At 32.5% G+C, this 25607-nt stretch overlaps 1 protein-coding gene across 2 annotated transcripts in view; it reads left to right on the top strand.

Annotated features, from left to right (window-relative positions):
* Positions 1–24057, top strand: part of LOC146539324 (T-lymphocyte activation antigen CD86-like) — a 187587-nt gene extending 163530 nt beyond the window's left edge. Inside the window, exons 3-8 of one of the 2 annotated variants that reach the window (XM_085208077.1) lie at positions 1431–1573; positions 13175–13385; positions 16905–16949; positions 17843–17960; positions 19126–19313; positions 20585–24057. In XM_085208077.1, the coding sequence (XP_085064203.1) occupies positions 1431–1573; positions 13175–13385; positions 16905–16949; positions 17843–17960; positions 19126–19313; positions 20585–20691 (812 nt within the window). In that variant the 3' untranslated portion in view covers positions 20692–24057. The remainder of the gene's footprint in view (positions 1–1430; positions 1574–13174; positions 13386–16904; positions 16950–17842; positions 17961–19125; positions 19314–20584) is intronic. The other variant, XM_085208078.1, reaches the window with a different exon arrangement.
* The last annotated feature ends 1550 nt before the right edge of the window (positions 24058–25607 follow it).

Below are 25607 nucleotides of genomic sequence, written 5' to 3' on the forward strand. Positions count from 1 at the left end.
ACGTGTTCAATTAAATACTTTTAAAAATCTTAATTTCAAATTTTATAAAAATCGGTGCCGATTTAAATTTTTTTTCATACAAACTTTGAACCCCTATTTCACCCCTTTAGGGTTAAAATTTTTCAAAATCTCTTCTTAGTGGATGTCCAGATTACGAAAGTAAACATCTGTCCAAATTTAACGTTTCTACGCACAGCGGTTACGGCTGTGCGTGCGTCTTACCTCAGTCAGTGAGGACAAGTCCTTTTATATATATAGATTAGAGACATTTCGAATATTTTACAGTACGTACTTCATGATTACAGGTAGACTGAAATGGCATCGGTCTCTCAATTTAAATAATTATTATATCAAACTACCGCCAACAACTCCTTAATTGCCACGCGTATTGCCCTGGATTCTTGCAGAATGAGCTGGCTGTACCTGCTCGCAGAGCAAGAAAATAAAATCATTAATTCACTCAGAGTGGAAATCGAACGTGCGACCGTGGCGTTTACTATAAAAACAGCTTCACGCTGTATCCCGTACAAGATTCAGAGAGAGATTCAGCAGGGTAGTCAGAGGGAACTAGTGTTAAGGCACTCCGTTCACTTTATTTCCTCGAGTGGGGATCGAACCCGCAATCAGTCGCGTTTGCAGTCACAATTTGTGCCTATGCGCTACGACCGGCCGGCATCATTATAATATTTTATATATTTTACATTTTATTAAAAATTTAATTATATAACCAAAATTGTATTTTACTAGAGCGTTCTGCATCTCTAAGGTAAACTAAATTACGCGATGAACGGCAAATACCACCATAAATTGATTTTAAGTGCGGCTCAGAGCGGCTTTGAGCGAGGCGCGGCTTCCATACATTGTTCTTGTTAAGCTTCTTTTAAAACACTGTCATATTTTTCTGTATTTTTTTTTTCATTTCTACCATCTTTATAATAATCAATCGATATTATTATATCAATCACAAATTAGAACAGTAAAACCAATTTTTTAGCTTCATTTCGTATCACTCAAGTACCAAAATGGGCAAAAGGAAACCCAATGTTAAGACATTCTATTTCCCACTTTCCACCTGATTTTCAAGACATTGTGTAGTGAGTGACAAAACTCAACGTTCTTATATTCGATATCTTCGATATATAATCGAATTAGTTAATATCCCTAACTGAGAATAAAACCCACCGTCACGTTTAGCGATAGACGATATCGCCACGCCTGAAACTGTAATAATCTTACAAATTTTGTGGCAAAAGCTATACATATAGCTTAATTATAGAATTTGGAAATATCGCTTTCTAACAATTCCTAATAAATTATTTAAATTTAAAAACAAAAATTAATAATTATTTTGTCATCTGGAATCTTAAAACTCTTCGACACCTCATAAGTGAAAGCTAGTTAATATAACTTAGAATATATTCTTGTTACAGTCCTGGGCGGCCTTCCGGGCGTGACCAGCGAGACAAGAGCAGAGCGGCCATATTTCGACGACGTGTCGCCGAGAAACGTTTCCGCAGTGGTCGGGCAAGCGGCTGTGCTGAGATGCAGGGCGAAGCATACCGGAAATAGAACAGTGAGTTATTATTTTCTTATATCTACAAAGGAATGAATTTTGTGTACGAAAATAATATTTAAAATCTTAGTTCATAACTGTATCCGCATATAACTGTTTACTTAAAAAAATACAAACAAAAATAAGATTGAATAAAAATTAAATAAGTTTAAATAAATAATCAATATAAAAACAATACAAAGAAATTAAAGTGGTAAAAGCAATCGCGCATAGCGGTGTAGGACACGGAAGTAAGATATCCGTTCCCTAAATTTATGAAATTTCCGCTTTGTTTTGTTCCCAGAGCTAGGAAATGATTATAATTCATTTTCCAGAGTGAAAATCGAACTCACAACCGTCGCGCTTATAGTCATGCGCTTTTGGTGCTTGTGCAGTGCTTCGATTGTTCTGTAATACAGTATACTAATACTATAATAATAATAATAATAAGCCTTTTATTTCACATATCACTTTTTTTTACAAATATTGTTAGTTAGATATTAGTAGTAAAAAGTAAATAATTAAATATCTTAGTAGTAAGTAAATTAGTTTGTTAGTTATTAATATTAATGTTAGATCTTGTTTTGGTGATATGGATCCCATTTTCTTGAGTATAGGCCTCCTCCATTTCGCTCCACAACTTTCTGTTTTTCCCCAGAGTCATCCAATTTTTTCCAGCAGTTTTTGCTATACCGTCAGCCCACCAGCTAATTGGTCTACCAACATATCTTTTCCCAACTGGGCCCTTCCATCGTGTTGTTTGAATTGTCCATCTATTATCAATGTAACGTGATATGTGCCCAGTCCACCGCCATTTTAATATTAGGGCTTGGGTGAATGCATCCAATATATTTGTTTTTTGTCTTATCTTATGATTGTTAACTTTTTGTGTTTTTCTGACTTTCAATATATTTCTCTCCATTTTTCGCTGCGTTACGTTAATTTTTTGTTTTATTGTGTTTGTATAATTCCAGGTTTGACATCCATATAAAAGAGTGGGTGAGATGCAAGTGTCCATGATAGTTTTTTTCATTTTCATACTAAATTTACCTTTTAAAAAATCTTTAAGTGTCCAAAACTTGTTTTGGTTCATTGTTAGGTTTTCAATGTTAATTTTCAATTGATTAGTGTAATTTTCTATTTCTTCTGACGATTTTAACTTACTAAATGTGGGTCTGAAAGTCGTCCTGATTTTTTTTGGCGTATTTAAAATTACTGTTGCCCTCACTAGCCTATGATCAGAAGCAAAATTTATCCTATTTAGGACTTCTATGTTTGTAATGGACTTTGGTTTGTTTGTCATTATGAAATCTATCTCATTTTTAATTTTTTGATTAGGAGAAATCCAGGTCCATCTTCTATTAGCTTTCTTTTTGAAAAACGTATTCATAATTGCTAATTTGTATTCAAAGGCATATTCTATTAATTTTTCGCCCCTTTCATTTCGTTCGCCGTAACCGTATTTACCCATTATCAGATCTTCTTCTTCTTTTCGGTATCCTATTTTGGCATTTAGATCACCTATAACTATTACCAAGCCATCAGCAAGTAGATGTGCTTTTTTTACATCGTTGTAGAAGGAATCTATTTCTTCTTCTCTTTGATCTCTCTGTGGGTGCATAAAGCTGAATTATTGACATGCTTGTTTCTTCAAATTTTAATTGCAATATTGCAACTCGGTCTGATATCCCAAGGAAGTTGGTTATATTGTTTCTGTAATTTTTCTTTATTAAAAATCCAACTCCATGATGACCCTTGCGTTTTCCTGTGTAGCATAAAATATAATCCTGATATTCTTCTATTGCCTGACCCATTCTTCGAACTTCTGACATCCCTAAAATATCAAATTCAATAGTTTCAAGGGCATAGGTTAATTGCAGGTATCGTTCTATTGATGCCAAAGTACTTACATTTAAAGTACAAATTTTTAATATATTTTTATTATGTTTTGTATCTGTTTTGGTGGTATTTCTAATATTTGCGAGTGGAGGGTGGTAGTCTAATTTCCCACGATGACCAGTCGTCTTGGGAAATGTTTTGTAAAAATTATTTTGGTTTAGTTTTTGCTTGTTCCGGTGGCTAACGTCCGTATCCTATAAAAGTTTCACTGCTGGAGAAGAGGACAGTGAGTTGCTTCTGACTCTCATTATATCAAATGCATTTTTTTTGTTATTAGTCGTAGATAATGAAGCTTGCTTTCGTGGTTTATCAGGGGATATTGTTAAATTTCGTTTACGAGTTGGTATGTTAGATGTTCCTTCCTTAATAATTAACTTGTCATAATTTATGATGGCATAGTTCCCTTTTTTCCTCTCTTCTATAAGCTTTACCTGTAACTCTTTCCTTTTTTCCTGTACTTCTTTAGGATAATCTTCGGAGGCATAAATATCTTTTAAATGTTTCTTGTTTTTCATGATTTCCTTTTTTTTCCAATTATTAATAAAATATATCAATACTGGTCTTCCTTTATTATTTTCTTTGTTAAGTTTTCCAATTCTTTGTATTATATTTATGTCTCTGTTATCAAGATTAATACTTGAATCCTTTTTTATTTTTTTTACCACTTCGTCCAGCAGTTCTGATTGCGAGTGTTCTTTTTCTTCAAGTCCATAAAAAATTATGTTATTGGATTTTTTATTTTTTTCTAAATTATTAATTTTTATTTTCAACTCATTATTTTCTAATTTCAGATTTTCTAATTCTTCTTTTATAGGTTGCAATTTTCCATCTATTTGCGAGATAATGTCTTTTGTTTGAATCGACATTTCTACTTTTATCTTTTCGAAAAATTCTTCAAAATTACTCATGTTGTTTAGTTGGTATTAATAACGTATTTATTCAACTTTGTAAAAACGAAACGTAGATTGTTTGGACGTTATGTGTCTGTATTCGTATTATATTATGATGTTGGCACCAAACTGTCACTATTGTAAAAGAAGTTGAGACTTTGACAGATAACCTTATTTATTCGAAAAATATTGTTCTTTTTTCGTATATGCTACTAATTTTATAAAATTATTACGTCACGATCAAATTCGTGTCACTATTAACAGTTTGTATACGTTTTTACGTTAATTAGCTACTTAATCACACCAATTTTGAATTTAAAAGTCAGGACACAAATATCACTTGTTGTTACGAGCACAACCGGAACCGGAAATACTAATACTATACTGTTATAAAATTATTGTTGGAAGGTAAGGAACATTGAATATATGAAATTGCAATCTTGGATCATAAATACATTAAAAAAAATTCAGCCATTTCTCTAGCAAAAACTAATCCATACAAGAATTGAATGAATACTCTAGGTCGGGAGCGGTTGCGTGCGAATGCGAAAGTAGTTTATTACAGTGAGTGAATGAACAAGATTAATTCTGAAGCATTTTTTAAACATTTTCTCTTAAATTTTTATTTTTTCAATAAATAAATCGTGTGACTATAAACGCGATAGGTTGTGGATTCGATTCCCTTTCGAGGAAATGTAATATTAGAAGATTTTCATTTCATCGCTCTGGTGTCGAGGCAAAGCGCGGCGCCAAGTTCTGCCACTGCACACGGATTGCCCCCAGAATATTTTCACTAGGTTCCCTCTGCCAATCCTGCTAAATGCAGGATATAGCGTAAATCTAAAAAAAAATAATAGTGGAACTAAATATCAGGGAAATTAAAATAATTTATTCTTCTGGATTTGAATCGAGCGTAGGCGTCAGACGCTGTCCACTGCGCCTTAATAGTCTAATTTATATAATTACTTAGAATAATTTCCAGTATCTTATAAATATAAATATATAAGCATTTTGGCTTTAGTAGATTCCATAAATTCAACATTAATTGACAAAGAAAATTAATTTTATGTAAGATCTTTCGGCTGATGCCTTAGCTAGAAAATTAGATTTGTATAATTTATTTAGTAACATTACGTTTCGATGTAAATTAGTATAACGCCTTTATACTATCTTTTTAAAATACCTGTTCATTATCATCACTATCATTGTATCAATCTTCCGAGCCCAGTGCTAGCTCCCTACATAGCCCTCCCCCAAAAATCTTCACGATCCAGACCAGATCGTCGGTTCACCTTGTGGAGGACCTGCGTACCGGGCATCGTCCGGTCCGTCCATTTTTTTTTTTTTTTTTTTTTTTTTTTGGAGGGTAGGCGTTAAAGTGCGAACACGCGAATTTTGTACTCTCGTTCACATGTTGTTAATTCATTAAATATAAATAATATTAGTAAAGTGATGTAATTAAAAAATCATCCCAGCCACCAGCAAAACTATATTTTATTAAAGGCACAGTATATTTACACAAAATAACAAATAACTTCAATAACAGCTACATCATATTCTACAGTATTAGTGCACTATGGAATCTATGAAGCACACTATAAGTGAGTTAAGTGATCTTTTCAACAAAAGAATGGCAGAGTTTGAAAATAATCTTCATAGTTCTCCCACTCCAGCATTGAGCCCAGGATCTAACCTAGCAGCACAATTTACAGAGTTTAAAACCTTTGTTATGTCAGCGTTAGAAAATCTTCACAAGCAACTCATGTTCCTAACCAGCAAATTTGAAGCTTTTGAAATGAAATCCAGAAAGAAGATCATTTTAATTCATGGGATTCCTGAGAAAAATAATGAACATGCTTCCTCTACAGCTGTTAAGGTATTCTCTGAACATCTTAATATGTCTGATTTTAACGCTACTCTTATAAGCCGGTGTCATCGCTTAGGTCTCAATAATAAAAACAAGCCAAGGCCTATTTTGGTTAAATTTCATGACCTAGCATTGAAAAATAAAGTATGGTTTGCTAAAACTCATTTGAAAAATACAGGCATAACAATGTCAGAATTTCTCACTAAGGAAAGACATAAGGCATTCCTCTTGGCTCGCCAAAGTTTTGGAATTGGTAAATGCTGGACCAAGGACGGTCAAATAGTTGTTATGGGCAATGATAAATCTCTTAATCGGGTCACATCTGTGGCTGAAGTAAATTCATTACAAAAATCTTGCTCTCAAGCCGGCCCATCAAGCACCAGCAGTCATGCTAGTCAGCAAAATCCAGGCTACAAAGAAACCAAGGCATCACAAATTAGGTCAAAACGGACTGTGAAAAAATAAACAGAGTGTACATTCCCTGTGAGTATTTAGTTTTCAACCTATGAATGTTGATAAGATTAGATTGTGACCTTGGTAGTTATCTTTTTATTGTTTTCTTGGTGTTTTTTTTTTTTTTTTGGTGCTGGTCTTTCTTTTTTATAATATAGTGAAATATTGTATTATTACTTTTTTCTTTTTCTTTTAAATAGTAATAGTTACATAGCTTTGTATTTATTTATTTTTATTTTTCCTGATTATGGTAACTTTACTTTTTTTTTTTTTTTTTTATGTACTAGGTAACTAAACACTGTTTTATGTAATTAATGTTCACTTTGTTCTTTATTTGTGGTTAAGTATGTTTACATTGTTTGACATCTACAATTTTTAAAATTAATTATTTCTTTTTATGTCACCGTGACTTAAAATGTAGATGTCGAATACAGGTTATTTTAATCATTTGCACGCATAGACAACATTATATTATATTTCTAGTTTGTTTTTCTATTTGTATTTCTATTTTGTTTATTTAAATAATTAAGACTAGATTATTATATAGTTTACTTACTTATATAGATTCATATTTTAAATTGCTTTTTAGTTTGCTTAAATAAAGTAGACACTATTACTGTTGTTGATTTGCTGTGCTAATTTTATTATTATTATTTTTTATTTTTTTTTTTAACTTATGTTTGTACCTATATATTTAGTTACCTTTTATTATTGTATTAATAATTAAATAGCAATATTTTATCGTTTGCTTATCCTGATTGTGTAGTGTGAGTATGAGTTTTGCCTTCTATTTTTTGTTTTTAATATTATATTGTTTTATATATTTTTTATTATTATAATTTCATTGTTGTGCTTTTATAGGCATCATTCAACGCAATCTCTTTTTTGTTTCTTATTGCTGGTGGTCAAGGGTGAATAATGTTATATCCATATTTGGTAGTAATAGCCGTAGTAGTAGTTTTAGTAGTATTTATATATTAATATATATATATTTATTTTTTCTGTATCTATTATAGTATTTGCTATGTATGATAATAGTATTTTTAATATAAAAGACGATTCTTTTTACTCTTTATCATCTTCCTCTGATGGCAGTCTTCACAGTACTTCCTTACCCATATCTACCTTCCTTGACAATACTTTTTCAAATTTCCAAAAAAACTTTAATGTTGTTCACATTAATGCCCAAAGCATCCCTGCTCATCATACTGATCTTTTAACTTCTTTTGATTGTGAAAATGTCCATGCAATTTTAATTTCCGAATCATTCCTTAAACCCTATCTACCTTCTGCTTCCTTCTCCATACCTAACTTCCACCTTATACGGAATGACCGCATTGGTAAGGGCGGTGGTGGTGTAGCCATTTACATTCGCGACCATATACCGTTTACGATTGTTACCAAATCACCATCAGAATACTCTGAAGCTGCTGAATATATTTTTGTTGAAGTTCTACTCGGGCGATCCAAGTTGTTACTTGGAGTGTTTTATAGCCCATCCCTGCATATAAATTATTTTGACACTTTAGAATCTATATTAGATAAATACGTACCTACTGCTGATCACATTGTGATTCTTGGTGATTTTAACACGTGCATTATAAAAAATGACTCGCGTACGAAACAGCTGTGTAACATTATTAATAGCTCAAATTTGAAATTACTCCCATCGAACCCTACACATTTCTTCCCTCATTGTGCGCCGTCCCAATTGGATCTTATAATTGTTTCCTCGATCGATTATGTAAAGCACCACGGACAATTTCCTGCCGAAGCCTTTTCCTACCATGATTTAATGTATTTGTCTTATGATGTTCGCCCGCCTAAGGTAAAGCCGTCCATTGTTATGAGACGCAGTTTTAAAAATTTCAAGCATGATGAGTTCATGCGCGACCTTAATGACATCAACTGGGATTCCATCTTTAATGCGTCAACTATTGATGCTAAATTAGAGTTGCTGAACTCAATTATAACTGAGCTTTATGACAAACATGCTCCTCTGCGGCCTATGAAGTTAAAACACTTACCTGCGCCCTGGATTACGCAAGAGATTAGATCGTTAATGACCAAAAGAAATTCTGCTAAATCTAAATATAAAAAAAATCCTACTGACCAAAATCTTCTAAAATACAAATCCTTGCGTAATCGGTGTAGTAGAGTGTGCAGAGATGCTCAAAGAAATTATATTCACACAAATTTGAAAAACTTAAATACCCGCAAATCATGGAAGTTTCTGCAGTCACTAGGGATCGGCCGCCAACGTCAGGACATGATTCGGGACATCGATATAGATGCCTTGAATATACATTTTGCATCAATTACACCCATGGACGATACAGTTAAGGCAAATACATTAAATGTTATCCGTTCCTTGCCCACTCCTTCAACCACTCCATTCCTTTTTGATTTAATTACACCTGCCCAGGTAAAAAAAAATATTCTGGCGATAAAATCAGATGCTGCTGGTTTTGATGGCATCAACCGTAAGCTATTACTTTTACCCTTAAGAGTGCTGGCCCCGGTAATTACACATATTTTTAATTTTTCCCTCTCCTCTAACTCCTTTCCAAGTGCATGGCGAATAGCCCGCATTATTCCTATACCAAAATCCAAAGATCCAAAATCCTTTTCCCAATACCGTCCAATCTCAATACTTCCCTTCTTGTCTAAGGTCTTGGAACGTATTGTCTCGGAACAATTAAATCGATACCTTTTAGAAAACCGTACTTTGTCTCAATTCCAATCTGGTTTTCGAAGTGGACACAGCACAGTTACTACTTTAATCAAAGTGTGCGACGATATACGGTTTAATATGGAGAACCAAAATCTTACCCTCATTGCATTGCTTGATTTCAGTAACGCTTTTAATACTGTTAATACTGATTTACTAATTGCTGTCTTACAATCAATAAACATCTCCCCAGAAGCTACTGAGTGGTTCCGAAACTATCTCTCGAACCGGCGACAATACGTACAAGCAAACGACAAATCATCTTCTCTATGCTCATTGTCTGCGGGTGTCCCACAAGGCGGTGTCCTTTCCCCACTCCTGTTCTCTATTTTTATTAATACTGTTTCCCAAACCCTATCCTCTTCCTTCCATCTATATGCTGACGACTTACAGATTTACTTAGCGACTCCATCCAGTGATATGGATGTGGCTATTTGTAAATTTAACGAGAATTTACATAATATATCTGTGTGGAGTACATCTTATGGACTTACTATTAATCCTAGTAAGTCCCAGTTAAGCATTATAGGCAGCACTAAGCAATTAAAAAAACTTGAGGATATAAAACTTCCCTCAGTACAGCTTAATGGTGTCGTTTTAAGTGTTAATGCGTCTATAAGGAACCTTGGGATTATTTTAGACAACTCGCTATCTTGGTCAGCGCAGATAGCGGAGGTCAGCCGAAAATTATTTGCTAGTATTGGATCCCTCAAACGATATAAACATTTCCTACCGGTTAAAATCAAAACTACTCTAGCTCACTCACTACTGCTACCGATTTTAGATTATGCTGACTCATGTTACCCAGACTTATCTGAGGAACAATTAAACAAACTAGAGCGGTTACAAAACTTATGTATTCGATTTATTTATGGTCTTCGTAAATTTGATCATGTCTCAGATCATCGTCGTCAGCTTGGATGGCTTCCTATCAGACATCGCCGTAACTTCCGGATGCTTACTCTCCTCTATTCAATCCTTTATAATCCTCTCTATCCTGCTTATTTAAAAGATCGTTTCTGTTTCCGTGACTCCGATTCTAGCCTACGCCTTGAACTTAGGTCCAGGAGCGATAATCTTCTTAAATTTCCAACTTGTCGTACCCAATTCTATTCCAATTCCTTCACTGTAAAATCTGCTATCCTCTGGAATGAACTTCCGTCCGAAATACGTCATTCTAAATCACTTAATATTTTTAAAAATCGTTTAAAAGACTATCTTTTCCAAATATAACTGTAGTTTATCTTTAGTCGTTTATATATATATATATATTTATATTATGTAGTATTATGTATTATATTTATAGGATTATATGTAGATATTATATTATTATTATGTAAATATATATATATATATATATATGTATGTGTGTATATTCATTATTAGTTTATTACTGTATTTTATTTAATCTAATTGTGCACTATAACGTTATTCCCACTTCTTTATTTTTAGTCCTTTATTTTACAAGGGTTGCCTGGAAGAGATTGCTTGAAGCAATAAGGCCGCCTTTGCATACATTTTATAAAAATATATTGTTTCTTTCTCTTTTATATGTATTTTTGTGTGCAATAAAGTTTTTTCTATTCTATTCTATTCTATTCTAATATTTATGGAACAAAAACAAATAATTTTGAAATCAATGAAACTTAAATCATAAAGGATCACCTCGATATCATTTTTAGTTTTCTGTAAATTTGTGAATTCTATTCTATTCTATCCGAGCCGATGAGTTCCGCCACCCAACATGCAATATCTGAAAATTCGTTTAATGGAATGCGGAAAACGAATGTGTTAACACTATGTTATTATGCGTAAAGTACAAAAAACGAATTTCAATACAATACAAAAAATAATAATAGTCTTTCCTGTAAACACAGAACAATAAATTACAATCTACATACAAATAGTATAGAGACTTGTCAGAATGCTATTTATTTTCAGACGAGTATCTCACATCATTAATATGGCGGTCAGTCGAGCGAGGGCCATAGAGGGGGTAGAGATCGACTTTGAAAAATGGTATTTTATACTGCAGGTGGCGAGATAAGTTTGGGAAGGGTTGGGGATGTATTGAAACCTGGGTGTTATGAACTGATTTTTGGGTGTTGGATAGTATAAGTAATTTTTATTAAATTTGAAATGATAAGGCCGTCGTGACGCAGTGGACGCGACTCTTTAAGTTCGATTTCCACTTGTGGAAATTAATTATTTTAATTTCTTCTGGTAGGATGGAAGACAAAGCGCACCGTTAATGTCAGTTACTCAACACGCAATTTCTCCAGAATCGGGCGGAAAACTTGGGTTATTTTAAAACTAGATTCCCTCTGCATACCGTGCTACATGAAGGATATACGTGAAGCTAAAAAAATGTTGTTTCTAGTTTTAAATATTTCAGTGAAAATTTTGTAAAAACTCTATCTCGCAGCGTACAAATATGATGGGTTGGAGATAGCCGTATGTGTGCTTCCATACTCTCTACGGATTTCGAATGAAATATGATATGAAACTTTCTATATTAATTACATTAGTAAATGCAACTAACTAAACAAATAACGAACTACGACTATAACGAAACGACACGACGATGAGGCGTAGTTGGAAAAGCCTGGCTTTTGTCGGGAGGGTCGTGAATTCGATTTCCACTCAGAAATATTTAAGTGTACAATCATATTATCTATAATGCGGAGTTTGTTTGGTTGAAGGCACTGATCTCAGAAACTAAAATAATGATGTACAGTCAATTTTGTACGAATTCTAGGCTACATTATGTCACGTTAAGCAGAGCACGTTAGACTTTCCTCGTTCATTAAGAACGTGCCATGTGTTACACGGGGCCGTGGGCGGCGGTGGTCACTTACTATCAGATGACCTGTACGCTCGTTTGTCTTGTTTTTTTTATAATAATAAAGTCTTAATTACTTCTTCTTGATCACGAGAGTGAAGCTACAGTGAAAGTAGTAGTTAGTAGTTTGTTATAATTTTGTTATCGCCATTAGATATGTCATCCGAAGGGTTCCAGGGGCACAAGTGTGTAATTGTAAAGGTGACTGGTGGTGGGTTTATATTTTCATAACTTGGCTTTGGTGTCGATGCAAAACGTTGAGTTCCGACACTTCACACGCAATGCCTACAGAATTCTGCGGATAACTATAATAACAAATATAACTATAATTGAAAATATTTCAAAATATTTCATCCACTGTTATGAGATATTCTCAACGAGACCCAATTCATCAAATTGGATGCAAAATTTTACCCAAAAAAAAGACAAAAAAAACGCTTAGCCGTTGCTTAATTTTATTATTGAAGGGACTGTAAAGAGCCTGAGCACTGCGTCTTTCTTAATTACGACGCGGGCTTACTCTGGACTCGCTCTGGCTTACTCTAATTACGTTCCAAAACAAAGGGGAGAATTTATTTTCTAATTTCTTTGAGGCCTCAAATAAAAATATATTTATATAATTTTTATACGCTTATTGTTTTTTGTTTTTATCAAAATTAGCTTTTGGTGCCTTTTTTGGGTGTATGATGATGGTATTTATATGTCGTGACGCAGCGGGCCGTCGATTGATGGTCCTAGGCTCAATCTCCACTCAGGGCAGTTAAATATTTTCATTACTCCACTCTGGAAAGACAGATCGCTGCGTTAAATTACAGTGTCGAGTTCTGGCAAAAAGTGCAGAAACCTTAACAACAGGCTTTCTTTTCCTCCCTTGATATCCGGAAAAAAGCGTGAAGCTGCATTTTTTTTTCCACATTACTTTAAAAATCCATTTGTCTAGGTATCCTGGATGAGGAAACGAGATCTACACATACTGACCTCCCACATCTTCACCTACACCGGTGACGCGAGGTTCAGCGTGTTGCACCCTGAACCATCAGATGACTGGGATCTGAAGATAGACTACGTCCAGCCGAGAGATGCTGGTGTGTACGAGTGCCAGATCAATACTGAACCCAAAATCAACATGGCAGTTATGTTAAATGTGGAAGGTATATATTTAATTTTAAATAAATTTATTTTTGTTGTAACAAAACGTAGCGTTGAGTTCCGCTCAACGTTAACAAAGCATTTTAATATTTTTGTATGTTTTTCTACATTAAGGATAGAAAAGTATTTTTAGAAACTGCATATATGAGAAAGTAGCGGGACTCAAACACGCGCCTTTTGGAAACCGTCCAAGTGCGGTGACCACTAAGCCAAATGTTTTTATGTAGCTAGATAAACGTTAAAGTAAATTATTACTAGAACAAATAAAATAAGAGGTACACCAAAGTTTCAAAACAATTCCTTTCTTTATATTACATACTTTCACTAATTGGTACATCGAAAATCCAAATCTCATACAAAACAAATCTCAAATAACAAGACCAAATAAGATATTAAAAGAAAATTGACTTCCACAATAATAAAAATCGCAAGTTCTCAAAAAAAATGTTCAGTATATAAAATGAATTATTTATCATTTTAATGTTGGAAACGTTCGCGGGGGCTGTGAAATGTGACGACGTAATCACACATCCATCTCTCGTCATATTAGAAGTGGGGGTAATACCGGGATACAAAGTGGAAGCAATTTCTCTAAGCTATGTATGTTATAAATACCTACTTGTATATCTCGGGTATAGGTGTGGGTATGGGTATATATGATACTGGGTAGAAGCCAAGGGACGTGTAGGATATATTTTTGATGGTAAACCGAGTTAGTGCAGAGCTAGCGACCTAAATGCGGCTTCGTCCGCTTGAACTTATCGTCATATAATACCAAATTATACTAAATCTTTACATAAATTGTAATCTATATGTTGTTCTCATGAACAAGAAATATTGAAAGTGAAAGTCACATCCGCTATAATAAACTTTGACATTCATAATATTATAAACTAGCGGTATAGTCCACGAAAGGTTATTAAGGAAATTTAAGGCCATATTACATCACATTTATCGTATCGAACTACGTTCGTTGTTAGTTCGGGTACTTAAAATATGTCATTTTCGATGCACTCTAATGAAAATAGCTTCTATGTATTTCCATGCTACCTTGCAGGAGAATCAGCTCGTAAAAGCTAGTAATAGGAAAAATATAAGGACAAAAAATAGACATACGGTTATACCACTAACATATTTTATTTTTATTTTACTATATTGTTGACAGGATAAGAGGACTATAAAATAATTAAAAAATACCAATCAAAATCCACTCCTTTGATATCAAACTTCATCAGTATGAATTAATAAGAACCTTAGCGAAGATTAGCTTCAGGATTGAATAAATTAACTCCGCAAGTCCCCTCCAATATAAGATGCAAGGGTAAAACTTAATAGGGCAAAGACAACGGCCCCTTTATAAGGCTTTGATGGTATAATTAACAAAAATTACCACTAAAAATTTTGGTGGAACTCTTATATGAAAATAGCAATCTCGGCTCGCCAAGTGACCCAAATATTAAGTTATCTGTTTCGCAATCGTTTGCATTAAACATTGTTGAATGGAAATTACTAAATTAACTCGATAATTCTTGGGATATTTTTTTTTGTAACTTTAATTACAGTGTTCTTGTTTTATTTTGTTTTTACGCGCAAATATGATGTCAAAGTAAAACAACATATTCAAAATCACAAAAGTAATGTCTGTATGTGGACTTTCATGTCACTATTATTCTGCACCATGTGGAAAGAATATATCTCGACTTTCCATCCATTTTACCTATATTGCGTATAAGTGGCAGAATATATAAAAGTGAGTGGTGGGAGAGGTAGGAGGAATCAGTTGATCTATCAGTATATAGTATAGAAAATACTGGAGGGGAGGAGGCTACGTAAAAATGAAGATTCCCCCGCCGATAGAGGTTGATAACATTAAACAAGATTTAAATAAAAGATATACTAGACTGTTGCATTTGGTGATCCGTTTCTCCTAACTACTCCGCTCGGTAAAAAGCTTAAAGCTAAAAAGTGCAGATTAAACCCACAATCCAAACAGCTTCTATCCTAATTAAGATGTATCACAGATTTTGATCTCCCAACGTGATAAAACTTAAATTTAAATGTAGATTGTACAATTAGACTGTCGGCGCACAAATTTTCACCACTTCCTAAAATCTCTTGTTCAAAGCCCGTCGCTCCGCTGATCGCTTCTTAATACTTTAAGCTAATATTGGGAGTTATTCAGGTATTTGACAAAGAATCATATAATTTATATTCTAATTTTGGGTTGTTCTGTTACTTTTCCTATACAAATTTGCTCAGAGACAGTTGATCTCCTTCAACATTATCCGCAACAATTTATTAAGGAAAATTGTTTGTTTTTTTGTATGATTAAAAAAATAATTTAAGATATATAATTTTTTGCGAGGTGGTAAAAAATTTTAAGTAACATTTTTCAAGACATATGAAAAAATCTTTTTTTCTGTCTATGCCTAGTCTTAAAAAACGAACTTCGGCCTCATTTAAAAAATATATCTATTTCTTCTTCTTCTCCAACTTTATGGTTTTTCCCGCATAGCAAGATAACATATAACACTCCAATCCCCATTTTTCTATACCAATATGAACTATATATAAAAAATATACTTAACTGATTCACATACTATAATACCTACATATTATATTGAAAACAAGTGAACAATTTCAACATGAACTAACAAACAACACGAAAAGTCGTACGTACGTAGTTTTTTTATCTCGTCATTTGTAATACGGCAGTCATTTGTCAGTACACGCTCCACTACCGGAAATAAATCAAGCATCTCAATTTCTGCAGCCAATTACAGGGCTCGTTACGCTGAAAAATATTGGTACGTAACCAAATATGCCTTTATAGGGAACTACTGACACCTATCTATATATTATAAAGATTTTTTTCGTCATATTTATATTACGAAGAATTATTTGAGGGTTTTTCTTTGTCTAAAGAAAAATATCGTGATAAATTCATCATGGCACAGTGTTTCGCTGCAAACGTGATGGTTGTGGGCTACATTCCCTCTCGAAAAAATAAAATATTTAATATCTATGTTTCTCCGCTCTGATACCGAAGAAAAGCGCAGCGTTGAGTTCCACCACATGCCTTTGCCATTTAGTGGAAAGTAGCGAGCTGAATGTCTTGATACTAGGCTCTCTCTATCTACCCTGATACACGTAGGCCAATTAGCTGCATGTTTTATCCAGTAGTATGATAGGCAGAGAGAAGATTGTGTCATGACATTCCGTTCCCCACTTTCGCTCGAATTCGAGACATTCTGTCTATAGTAGCGGATCTTAATACCGCGCTTTATCTTGAAAATAAATCATTACCTAATGTGAGTCGAGCCCACAACCATCACTGCTTCACGATGACTTCAAACTAACTTCATGAATCTAAAATCATAGTACCAATATATGTAGATATATAATATAAGTTATTTACAAATTAAACGTTGGTTGGTTCGTAATTTAACAATTCACCCTTTCGTTAGAATTCTGTTTAGTATTCCTCTTCCCATCCTAAGCTGTTGTCTTGTGCATTCCAGATGAGTCCCACACCCCCGCGCCTCAGCCGCCGGTCCGTTCCTCAGGTACAAATACTATATTCCTTTTACGTTTTCTATATAAACAAGAATAATTACTAGCCCCTAATTAGTTGTTTGGCATACGGCAAACCCCTCTCGAATACCCGATTTATTTTCTTTGGCTTCGGCAGTTGTCAGAAAAGCTAGAGTAGTGCTTTTTGCTGTGGAATATTAAAAATGTTAGAGATTTTAAGGTTTTAGTCTTTGAGTCCTCGTGAAGTGTAGCTTAGTGGCGTAGAATGTTTAAGTATACTAATTCAACCACAAGTTCAGATCATATATTGTTATTTAATAGACTTATTTACCATTGTGTTTTATATGATACCTTTGTAGCGCACTTATGGCGACTTCTAATATGAGGATATTAAACTTTGGGTTATACCATCGTAAATTTCATAGTTTTATATTTTTAGAGTGCTTTGTAAATTATAAGACACCTGCATATTCTTAAAAATAACTATCAGTAAATTTGTCGAGGCATTATTAGGATCTATCTAAATACTAATTTAAAATTATGAATTTAAACTTCATCCAGAGAAGTGTTTATATTAGAAATATAAACAACCATATGATATTGCATAAAATGAATAAAAAGGTATATTTTTGAACCAACTTATCATATTTTCACTCTATTTTAAAACATCAGCAAAAAACATATAATAGCGAAATACAAATATCATTTCGATTAATATTTAATAAACAATTACATCAGACAAATTCATAAATTCAACATTCCATTTGATTATTTACATTTCATAGAGAATAACTAAAAACAAAAAAAAATCTAAATTACATTAATCAGAATTCTACCTTTGATGTTCAGTTGAGTAGATAACGCGCTTACTATTCAAATTTGAACTTTATAACTCAGTTATAAATCTTAGTTTCGCTTGTTACAGCCGCAGCAGCAACTATCTGGGGCTCCCAGGATGTGTATGTGAAGAAAGGCAGCACAATATCTCTAACCTGCTCAGTGAATGTGCACTCGTCGCCGCCGTCTAGTGCCTCGGTCCTTTGGTAAGCCTCGACAGCTTTAGTTACTGTAGCAGATGACTGAAATAACTAAATTTTGGGTAAATGTTGGGTGGAAGTTCATAAATTTTAAGTTATTAATTTTGTGTTGTTTCCTAGTATCACCTGTATATTCTCTTTGAAGAGCAAGCTCCAGAAGCTTGAGTAAAATTCACGTTTTTAATTTGAATATAATTAAAGACACAGGTGGTGGCTGTTTCAATATAGTGTTTCCAAAAATCACCAATCTTTGAATAGATTAAGATATTTTTACAAAGCAATCCGGAGGAAATGCTCTTTAAATACTCATTTTCTAAGGAAAACCGTTATAGACCTTAAATTCGGAAAGGAAAGGAAAGTCAAATATTATAAATTGAATTGCTGTTTTTCGCAGCTTAGCTTACTTTTATTTTTCTTTTGATTAAATTCGATGAGATAACGTCCCTTGGGACCTTCTTGGGATAGATTACTCGAAAGGAATTTAAATGTATACGTATGTTTATATGAAAAATTTAGTCTTATTTGTATTATAAAAATATTTTTTATAATTAACTGCAATGCGTCTGACTGTATTAGCGATATTCAGGGTTCGATTTCTACTTGGACAATACATTATTTTCATTTCTTCACACAACGTTGATTATCACTACTTAACACACAGTATGTCAAAAATCGAGCAATACGTAAGGTCGCTCTGCCTGTTTTTTGTCGCTTCTCGCTTCTTTTATACGGGTTACAGCGTGAACCTAAAAAAAAGACAAAAAATCATAATTTTGTATTCATTACAATTAATTTTAAAATATATTTGTATAACACATAATATAAATATTCAAAGTGTACCTTACGAGGCGAGCTAATGGGTAAGCGTAGACAGCTCGTTCGACAGTCACCTGAGACCTGAACCAATCAATCACGAACATCCATTAGTTCCGATTGAAGACAACAAGTCCCTCAGTGCTTATACTGAAAGTTATTACTTCTCCTCTAGAATCTAAAGATACATACTTTCTCTTCCGTTTCCGTTTTAGCTTCACTGGAAAACGGAATGTGTTGACTACTGACTAGGTTCCATATAACTATTCTGCTGCATGCGGGATACAACATGAAAATAAGAAAAAATGCATATTATTTTATATTCATGTAACTAAAAATATTATTCATCTATAAACAGGTACCACGGCAACGCAGTTGTAGATTTCGACTCACCACGAGGAGGCATAAGTCTGGAAACGGAGAAAACGGAGGGCGGCACCACTAGTAAGCTGTTGGTCACTAAAGCTGCACTCACCGACTCTGGCAACTACACTTGCGTTCCCAATAACGCACATCCTGCTTCAGTATCCGTTCATGTATTAAATGGTAAGCTTTCTTGTTTAAAATTGGTAAAAGATTTTTAAAAAAATATTTTTAATTTATTTTCTTTTCTTCCTTTTTGTAATAGATTAACGCTGTCTTTAGTAAGTTATGCAGGGTAATCCCCCCACACACGTCGCCCACTTGTCAAGATGTTGCGTGTTGAGTGGAGAAACTAAATTAAATATACATTCTCCTAAATGTCTCCCTGCGCCAAGATGTACTTAAATTTGAAAGTGGATTTCATACAAATTTATAAAAATATCACAAAAATGTTATTAAAAATTGTAAACTTTAATTTTAAATTTAAAACTTAATATACAGAATAATAAAACGCATATTGTTTCAAAATTATAGTTGCAATATACAGTTGGACTTGGAAAAAACAACAAATAAAATAAAATGGCGACCACTACCAACATAATAATATGCAATTATTCTAGAATATTCTAAACAAAAGTACTTTCGTAGGTACTTCTAGAGACAAATAAAAACAAAACACATTGTCAGTTGCATTTCTAATATTTTCTGGTACTTTCCTCTCTTATAATTTTGTGAAACTGGAGCATGAAATGCTTAACATTTTTCAGTAACGCTCCAAGATAACATTTCGAAATTCCTCTCGTGTTTTACTTGTATAAAAAAACTACGTAAATATAAACAATTTTATTTTATTTCATTTTATTGTATTTTATGTTTAAAAAAGAATTCAGAAGACACGTTATTATGAATTTAATTTATATCTATATAATATTTTTAATTGTTTCTCTTTTTGCCCTGTGGATATAATAATTATGGAAATTGTTCATAGAATCAATTGAATATTTAGTGTTGTTAATAACGTCTGGAAAAGAGAAAAACTTCACGCTACGTAGTGCTAATACACTGCGTTCTCCACTTTCCGCCGAATTCTCGGAGCATTGCATGTTGAATGACAGAACTCAACGACCGTGACATGAATTATTGGTTCCTTTATGGTAGTGATATCATGTTTTTTGTAGCTTCGCGTGCTGAGTGAAATAACTAAATGCCGTGCTTTATCTTGATACGCAAGTGAGGCAATGATTGTAAAAAAATCTTCGAGCAAGAATCGTATTCACAACCTCCGCATATAAAATCAGATTCTGTGCCAATATACCATTATAGTTTTACATTATAACTTTTTATCACCTCCGTTATTTATTAGAAACACTAATACTGCTAGAACAAAATACTAAAAAACGGAAAACTTAATCACTACCATCATGTTACAAAGTAATTTGTAACTTCTCCCCCAGGTGAACACCCGGCCGCGATGCAAACCAGTAACCGCGCCACCTACCTCACTTCGCAACTGAGCTGCGCGGCGGTCACCTACCTCCTGTCCTCTATGGCCTGCAGATGATCGGCTTGAGTTACACACTGGGACTTTTGTTGAGCTTTAAAGCTCTAAGACTTATTGAAATTTGAAGTTGTTTGAGTTGAGTCGCTTTTAGATTTTTTTATTTTAGCTCGATAGCTCTCAAATATTAGTAAAAGAAATTAATGAGTGTTAGTCTTTAATATTTTTTTTATTCAATTGTCAATTGCACGCTATATTTAATTTTAACTTATAATTAGGCTTTCAGAGGAAAGCTTTTAAAAAAAGAAAACATTTTTATTTAAAAAAAAAGTATTTAAATTCATTTCAAAACTTATAAAAACTGTATTTAAACTTGATTGTTTTCTTTTTAATTAAAATTTAAATTTCTGCATATTTGCTTACAAAGCAAGACAAAAGCTCCAGTTACTAGGAAAATATTTTAATTAAGATTAGTTTTAATGCCGTTGGTATAGTTCTTTATAATAACGAGGGCTACTAAATTAACGATACTTTAAATAGAACTTAAAAGTTTACAAAAATCAATGAAATTGGGGTAAAATGAGTTCTCTCAATATATAACATTTTACATTCACTAAGCATATTATAAGATGTTATATGTTTAACTAAATAAATACTACAATAAAATAAACATTCAATTAATAAGAATTCTCATTTTCGTCATTATTACCCATTTTAAAGAAATCTTTAACCGATTTCATTGCGTATATTTAGTATTATACTTTTTTGGGAATACGATGTTTCCAGTACCTCAGTAATCCGTGGTCACGGGTACACTAAGGTGGTCCGTCTCAGTTTCGATGGTGAAAGAGTTTCATTTAAAATATTCAATAAAAAAATACTTTATAGCAAACATTGATGAATTAGACCTACAATACAATTACATATATTTTAAATAAGTATATAATCTATTCAATTCACATATATTATATACATATATAAAAATATGTTTTTGAGTTGCAATTAAATTTTAATTGAAGTAATAACCGCTAACTGTTATTTTTTTTATTATCTATATCAATAAAAATAAGTTCCGAAACAATTATTAATTTTATCATATTTAATAATACTATTTTTTTTTCTTTGATATATATGGAAAACTAGGATAAAACCGGGACGCTAAGATAACAATGAAAAATAAAAGGAGGGTAAATGAGATGAAGCTCTTGTTAAACTGACGTATTAATTTTACGATGTAAATCATAGATAACTAACAAAAGTTTTTTAACAAAATAATAATACTTTGACGAAAGTGCGTGAAAATTTAAACCCCACCAATCTGGAACCAAGAAAAAACGCATTGATGACTTCCGCTACTTAACACGCAATATCTAGAAAATTGGGCGGTGCAAGAAAAACTGAGTGTCCTAACACTAGTTAGATAACTTCTATATGCGGGATAAAATAAAACTACAAAAACAGCTATACTGTCCTGTCCCAGTTTTACCTGCAAATCTACACGGTTTTCCACTACCTTACCAATATAAGTTTATTTTTAGCTATGATGAAATAGCTAATCGATACACAAACATTTTTGTAATAAAATAAATTAATATTTGTGTGACATTTTTAATTGGCCCATATTGTAAATAAGCCGAGTGAACGATACGTAAGTAGTATAAAGTTTATATCATGGCATTTGTACATAATTTGAAATGGATTAAATTTGTAAATAATTATAATTGATTTTTGAATTGTAGTCGTTTCACCGTTCCGAAGTGAGATTATTTTGTTCCTAGAACAAGTTAGATAATTAACGTGACCTCTTTTCAATAGATTATTTTTTTATTAAATATTCATTAATCAACAAACTGGTCAAAAATGCAATAACACTTTTCGGTTAACACTTAAATACCTTTAATGTAAGAAAATTTTTAAGTAATTTTTCGTGAATTTAAAACACAAAACTTTATTTCTCGTAAAAAAAGCTTGTGGTAAGCTTTTATACATACTGAAAAGAATAATTTTTATATTATATAAGAAAAATCTTTTCATAGAATGACTTATTTGAATAAAAACGTTCCAGCAAAACTATCAAGTCTAAGAAAACATTAGAACAGAGACGAGCAAAATGAAAATAATTTAATTGAAGTGCGGAAATGGGAAAACAAAGACCGTCTGCGGAGAGGAATGGTTTAGTTAATGTAAAACTTTCATAGATAACTAGAATAACTAAAAGAGTCTTATTAATGTTCAACTTCTAACACTTAAAGTTACTGTCTGTCTTTTTAATTATTTATTGATAAATACATAAATAGGATAATATTAATACACAAATAAATAAACAGATAAAAACATAAAGTCCCTAAAACTTGCAAGCAAATATTCAAATACGCAAACAATATTTGCATGCAAGTTTTAGGGACTTTATGTTTTTATACACACACCCATCCAATTTTCAAAATGTGTGTTCTGACACACACACGTGTAAACTCATCATTTTCCAAACATTCATTAACAAACAGCAAGTATCTACTTTAAAACATAAAAAAACAGTAACGTCCAATAACGAAAACACACAAACACGTAAACACATAAACAGGTTAATTAAAAATGTATATTTTTAATAAACGTTTATAAATATTATTTAATCATGAAATAAAAATTATAATATATCCATTGACAAGAGGTCTTTAAACGTATACATGTAATTTTTAGGTATTAATGACAAATAAATGAATTAATTAAAAAATCTATCGACTGTTTTCTATTAAAAAAATAATAATCTCTTCTGTTATCAAACTCGTATTACTCAATTTACGCCACTTTTACATTATTTAGGAAAGTCTAAAACGGCGTTTTGTAAATTTTGAAGTATTGGTATTTAGTGTATTTTATTACGGTGTTTTAGTAACAATTAAAAATACCAATACATCCTTAATCTTCATACTGGATGAAGAAGTGATCAAAAAAAGAGTATTTAGAAATATTGGGATAAGCAATATTTTACTTGACTATAACAAAGCTATCATTATGTCAATACAGTTCTAACAACTTATAATCGAGAAATTATCTCATAATTTTCAATACAACCCATCCATTAAATATAACGACGACCATTTATTTCTCGAGCACATAAATTCATCCACGAGAGCGTACTTTCAGTAATACGAGTGTACCTGAAACTGTTGAAACTTCTATTTCTTCTTGTAAAGTAGTTGTATAACTGAAATATTACTATAGCACGGTAGAGAAATTATAACTAGCTATGTTCCTTATTATGCGTAGGACGTTATGGATGTCATTTTGTTATTTGTACCACTAATATGTCTTTTTTAAACCGAAAGAGTCGAGTAAGTCCCCGCGATCAGTTTCGTTTATTTTGTATTTTGTAAATATTATTATGGTGAATGGAAGTGGGGTATAAACGAATAAATATTAAAAATTGAATGATTGTTTTATTTATCTTAATATGTATAAAATATTGTTATAACAATTAATAATAATTTGAGGCTGTCGTGGCGCCTGATGAAAAACAAGATGGTTTTTGAGTTAGATTCCAACTTGGAAGATTGAAATATTTTCATTTCAAAGCGTGACTTTGAGCTTTGCCACTCGCAATGTCTCGAAATTGAACAACGGAGTGTCGGCGGGATACAGCGTGAAGGTTATTAATATTTGCTATAAAAATACCCATATAGGTATTCTCTGCAAATTACACTTTTTTGTCCAAGGTTACTTTTATTCTGAGTTTGTAATATACATAAACTAGATATAAGAAAAATCTAAAAGTGATATTCATGAAAATACCAGCTTACATTTATAAAAGGTAAGCACGTGTCCAGCATACGAAGTAATATCGTATTCATTTTTATATGTTAATATTCTTTTTTATATAATAATAATGTAATAAAATTTATTATATGAAAAAAGCTCGTAGCTATAATAAGAAACTCAATAAAAATATATTATATTTAAGATATGAATATATATTTATTTAGTCTGTTAAAGTGACACCATTGTAGCCCACCAGAGAGATGGTTTATTACGTAGAAGATAGTCGTAAGTTCAATCTCGAGTAGACCAGTCGTGCAGGGCCCTCGAGATATAAAATAATTAAACATTTCTTAAAAAATTATAGCAAAAAAGTCTTCAAAGTTTGGGTTACAATTTATTCAGGGTAAAACATTTTTTCTTAAATAAATTATAATAGTATTAAAGCGAATCCGCCGGGAGCCGCTAGTTTAAAATAATTTAGCTGGATTATATTTTCGTTGACTACAATGTCTTTGTGCTGTAATTTGGCCCTGCCACTCAAAACCCAATGACTCGAATTCGGGCAAAAAGCAAAAAATGCAGTGTCTTGACTATCTATAGATCTATAAATATGATGAACGAGTAAACAAAATTTTTTTCCTAATAGAATATACGATACAAGGAAAAATAATTTACATAGCATAATACCATCTAAATTTGGTACCTACTTTGCGAAAGCTACCGAAAGCTCACGAAAAATATAAAAATTTCTACGAGAAATAAATAAAATTACAAGACGCCGTGAATCGCACCGACTTCACATAATCACTGTATTCGCCAAAGTGATACCTGAGTACGAATCTTTTGAAGCACCAATCTTGGAAATTATATTTCGTCAGTAATCCTCTAAGTAGGCTGTTTCGTTCGAATTATAATAAAAAAAATATTTTGTATGTAGATGTATGTAGCTTTTAAGCTTGGTTCAATATTTATTTGTATGTTTTTTTATGACTTTGGTTTGGGCACGAAGGGAGAAGTAAAGATATCAAAAAAATATGATTGCATTAAACATAGAGTGGTAAAAGAGTGAGGCAGGATGACGTCGGTTGACCTTCGAGAACCTAGTATCGGTGATACCGGAGAAGGTCCTGTAAAAAGCATGAGGACATCCTGGGAAGCATTTATGAAGAGAGTACATACTAGAGACAGATATGTGATGCACAGACCCCAGCTCAAGATTTGCG

Source organism: Heliconius melpomene, chromosome 4 (genome assembly GCF_056956725.1).
Source record: "Heliconius melpomene rosina isolate 202511_hmr_F chromosome 4, ASM5695672v1, whole genome shotgun sequence".
Classification (NCBI taxonomy): Eukaryota; Metazoa; Arthropoda; class Insecta; order Lepidoptera; family Nymphalidae; genus Heliconius; species Heliconius melpomene.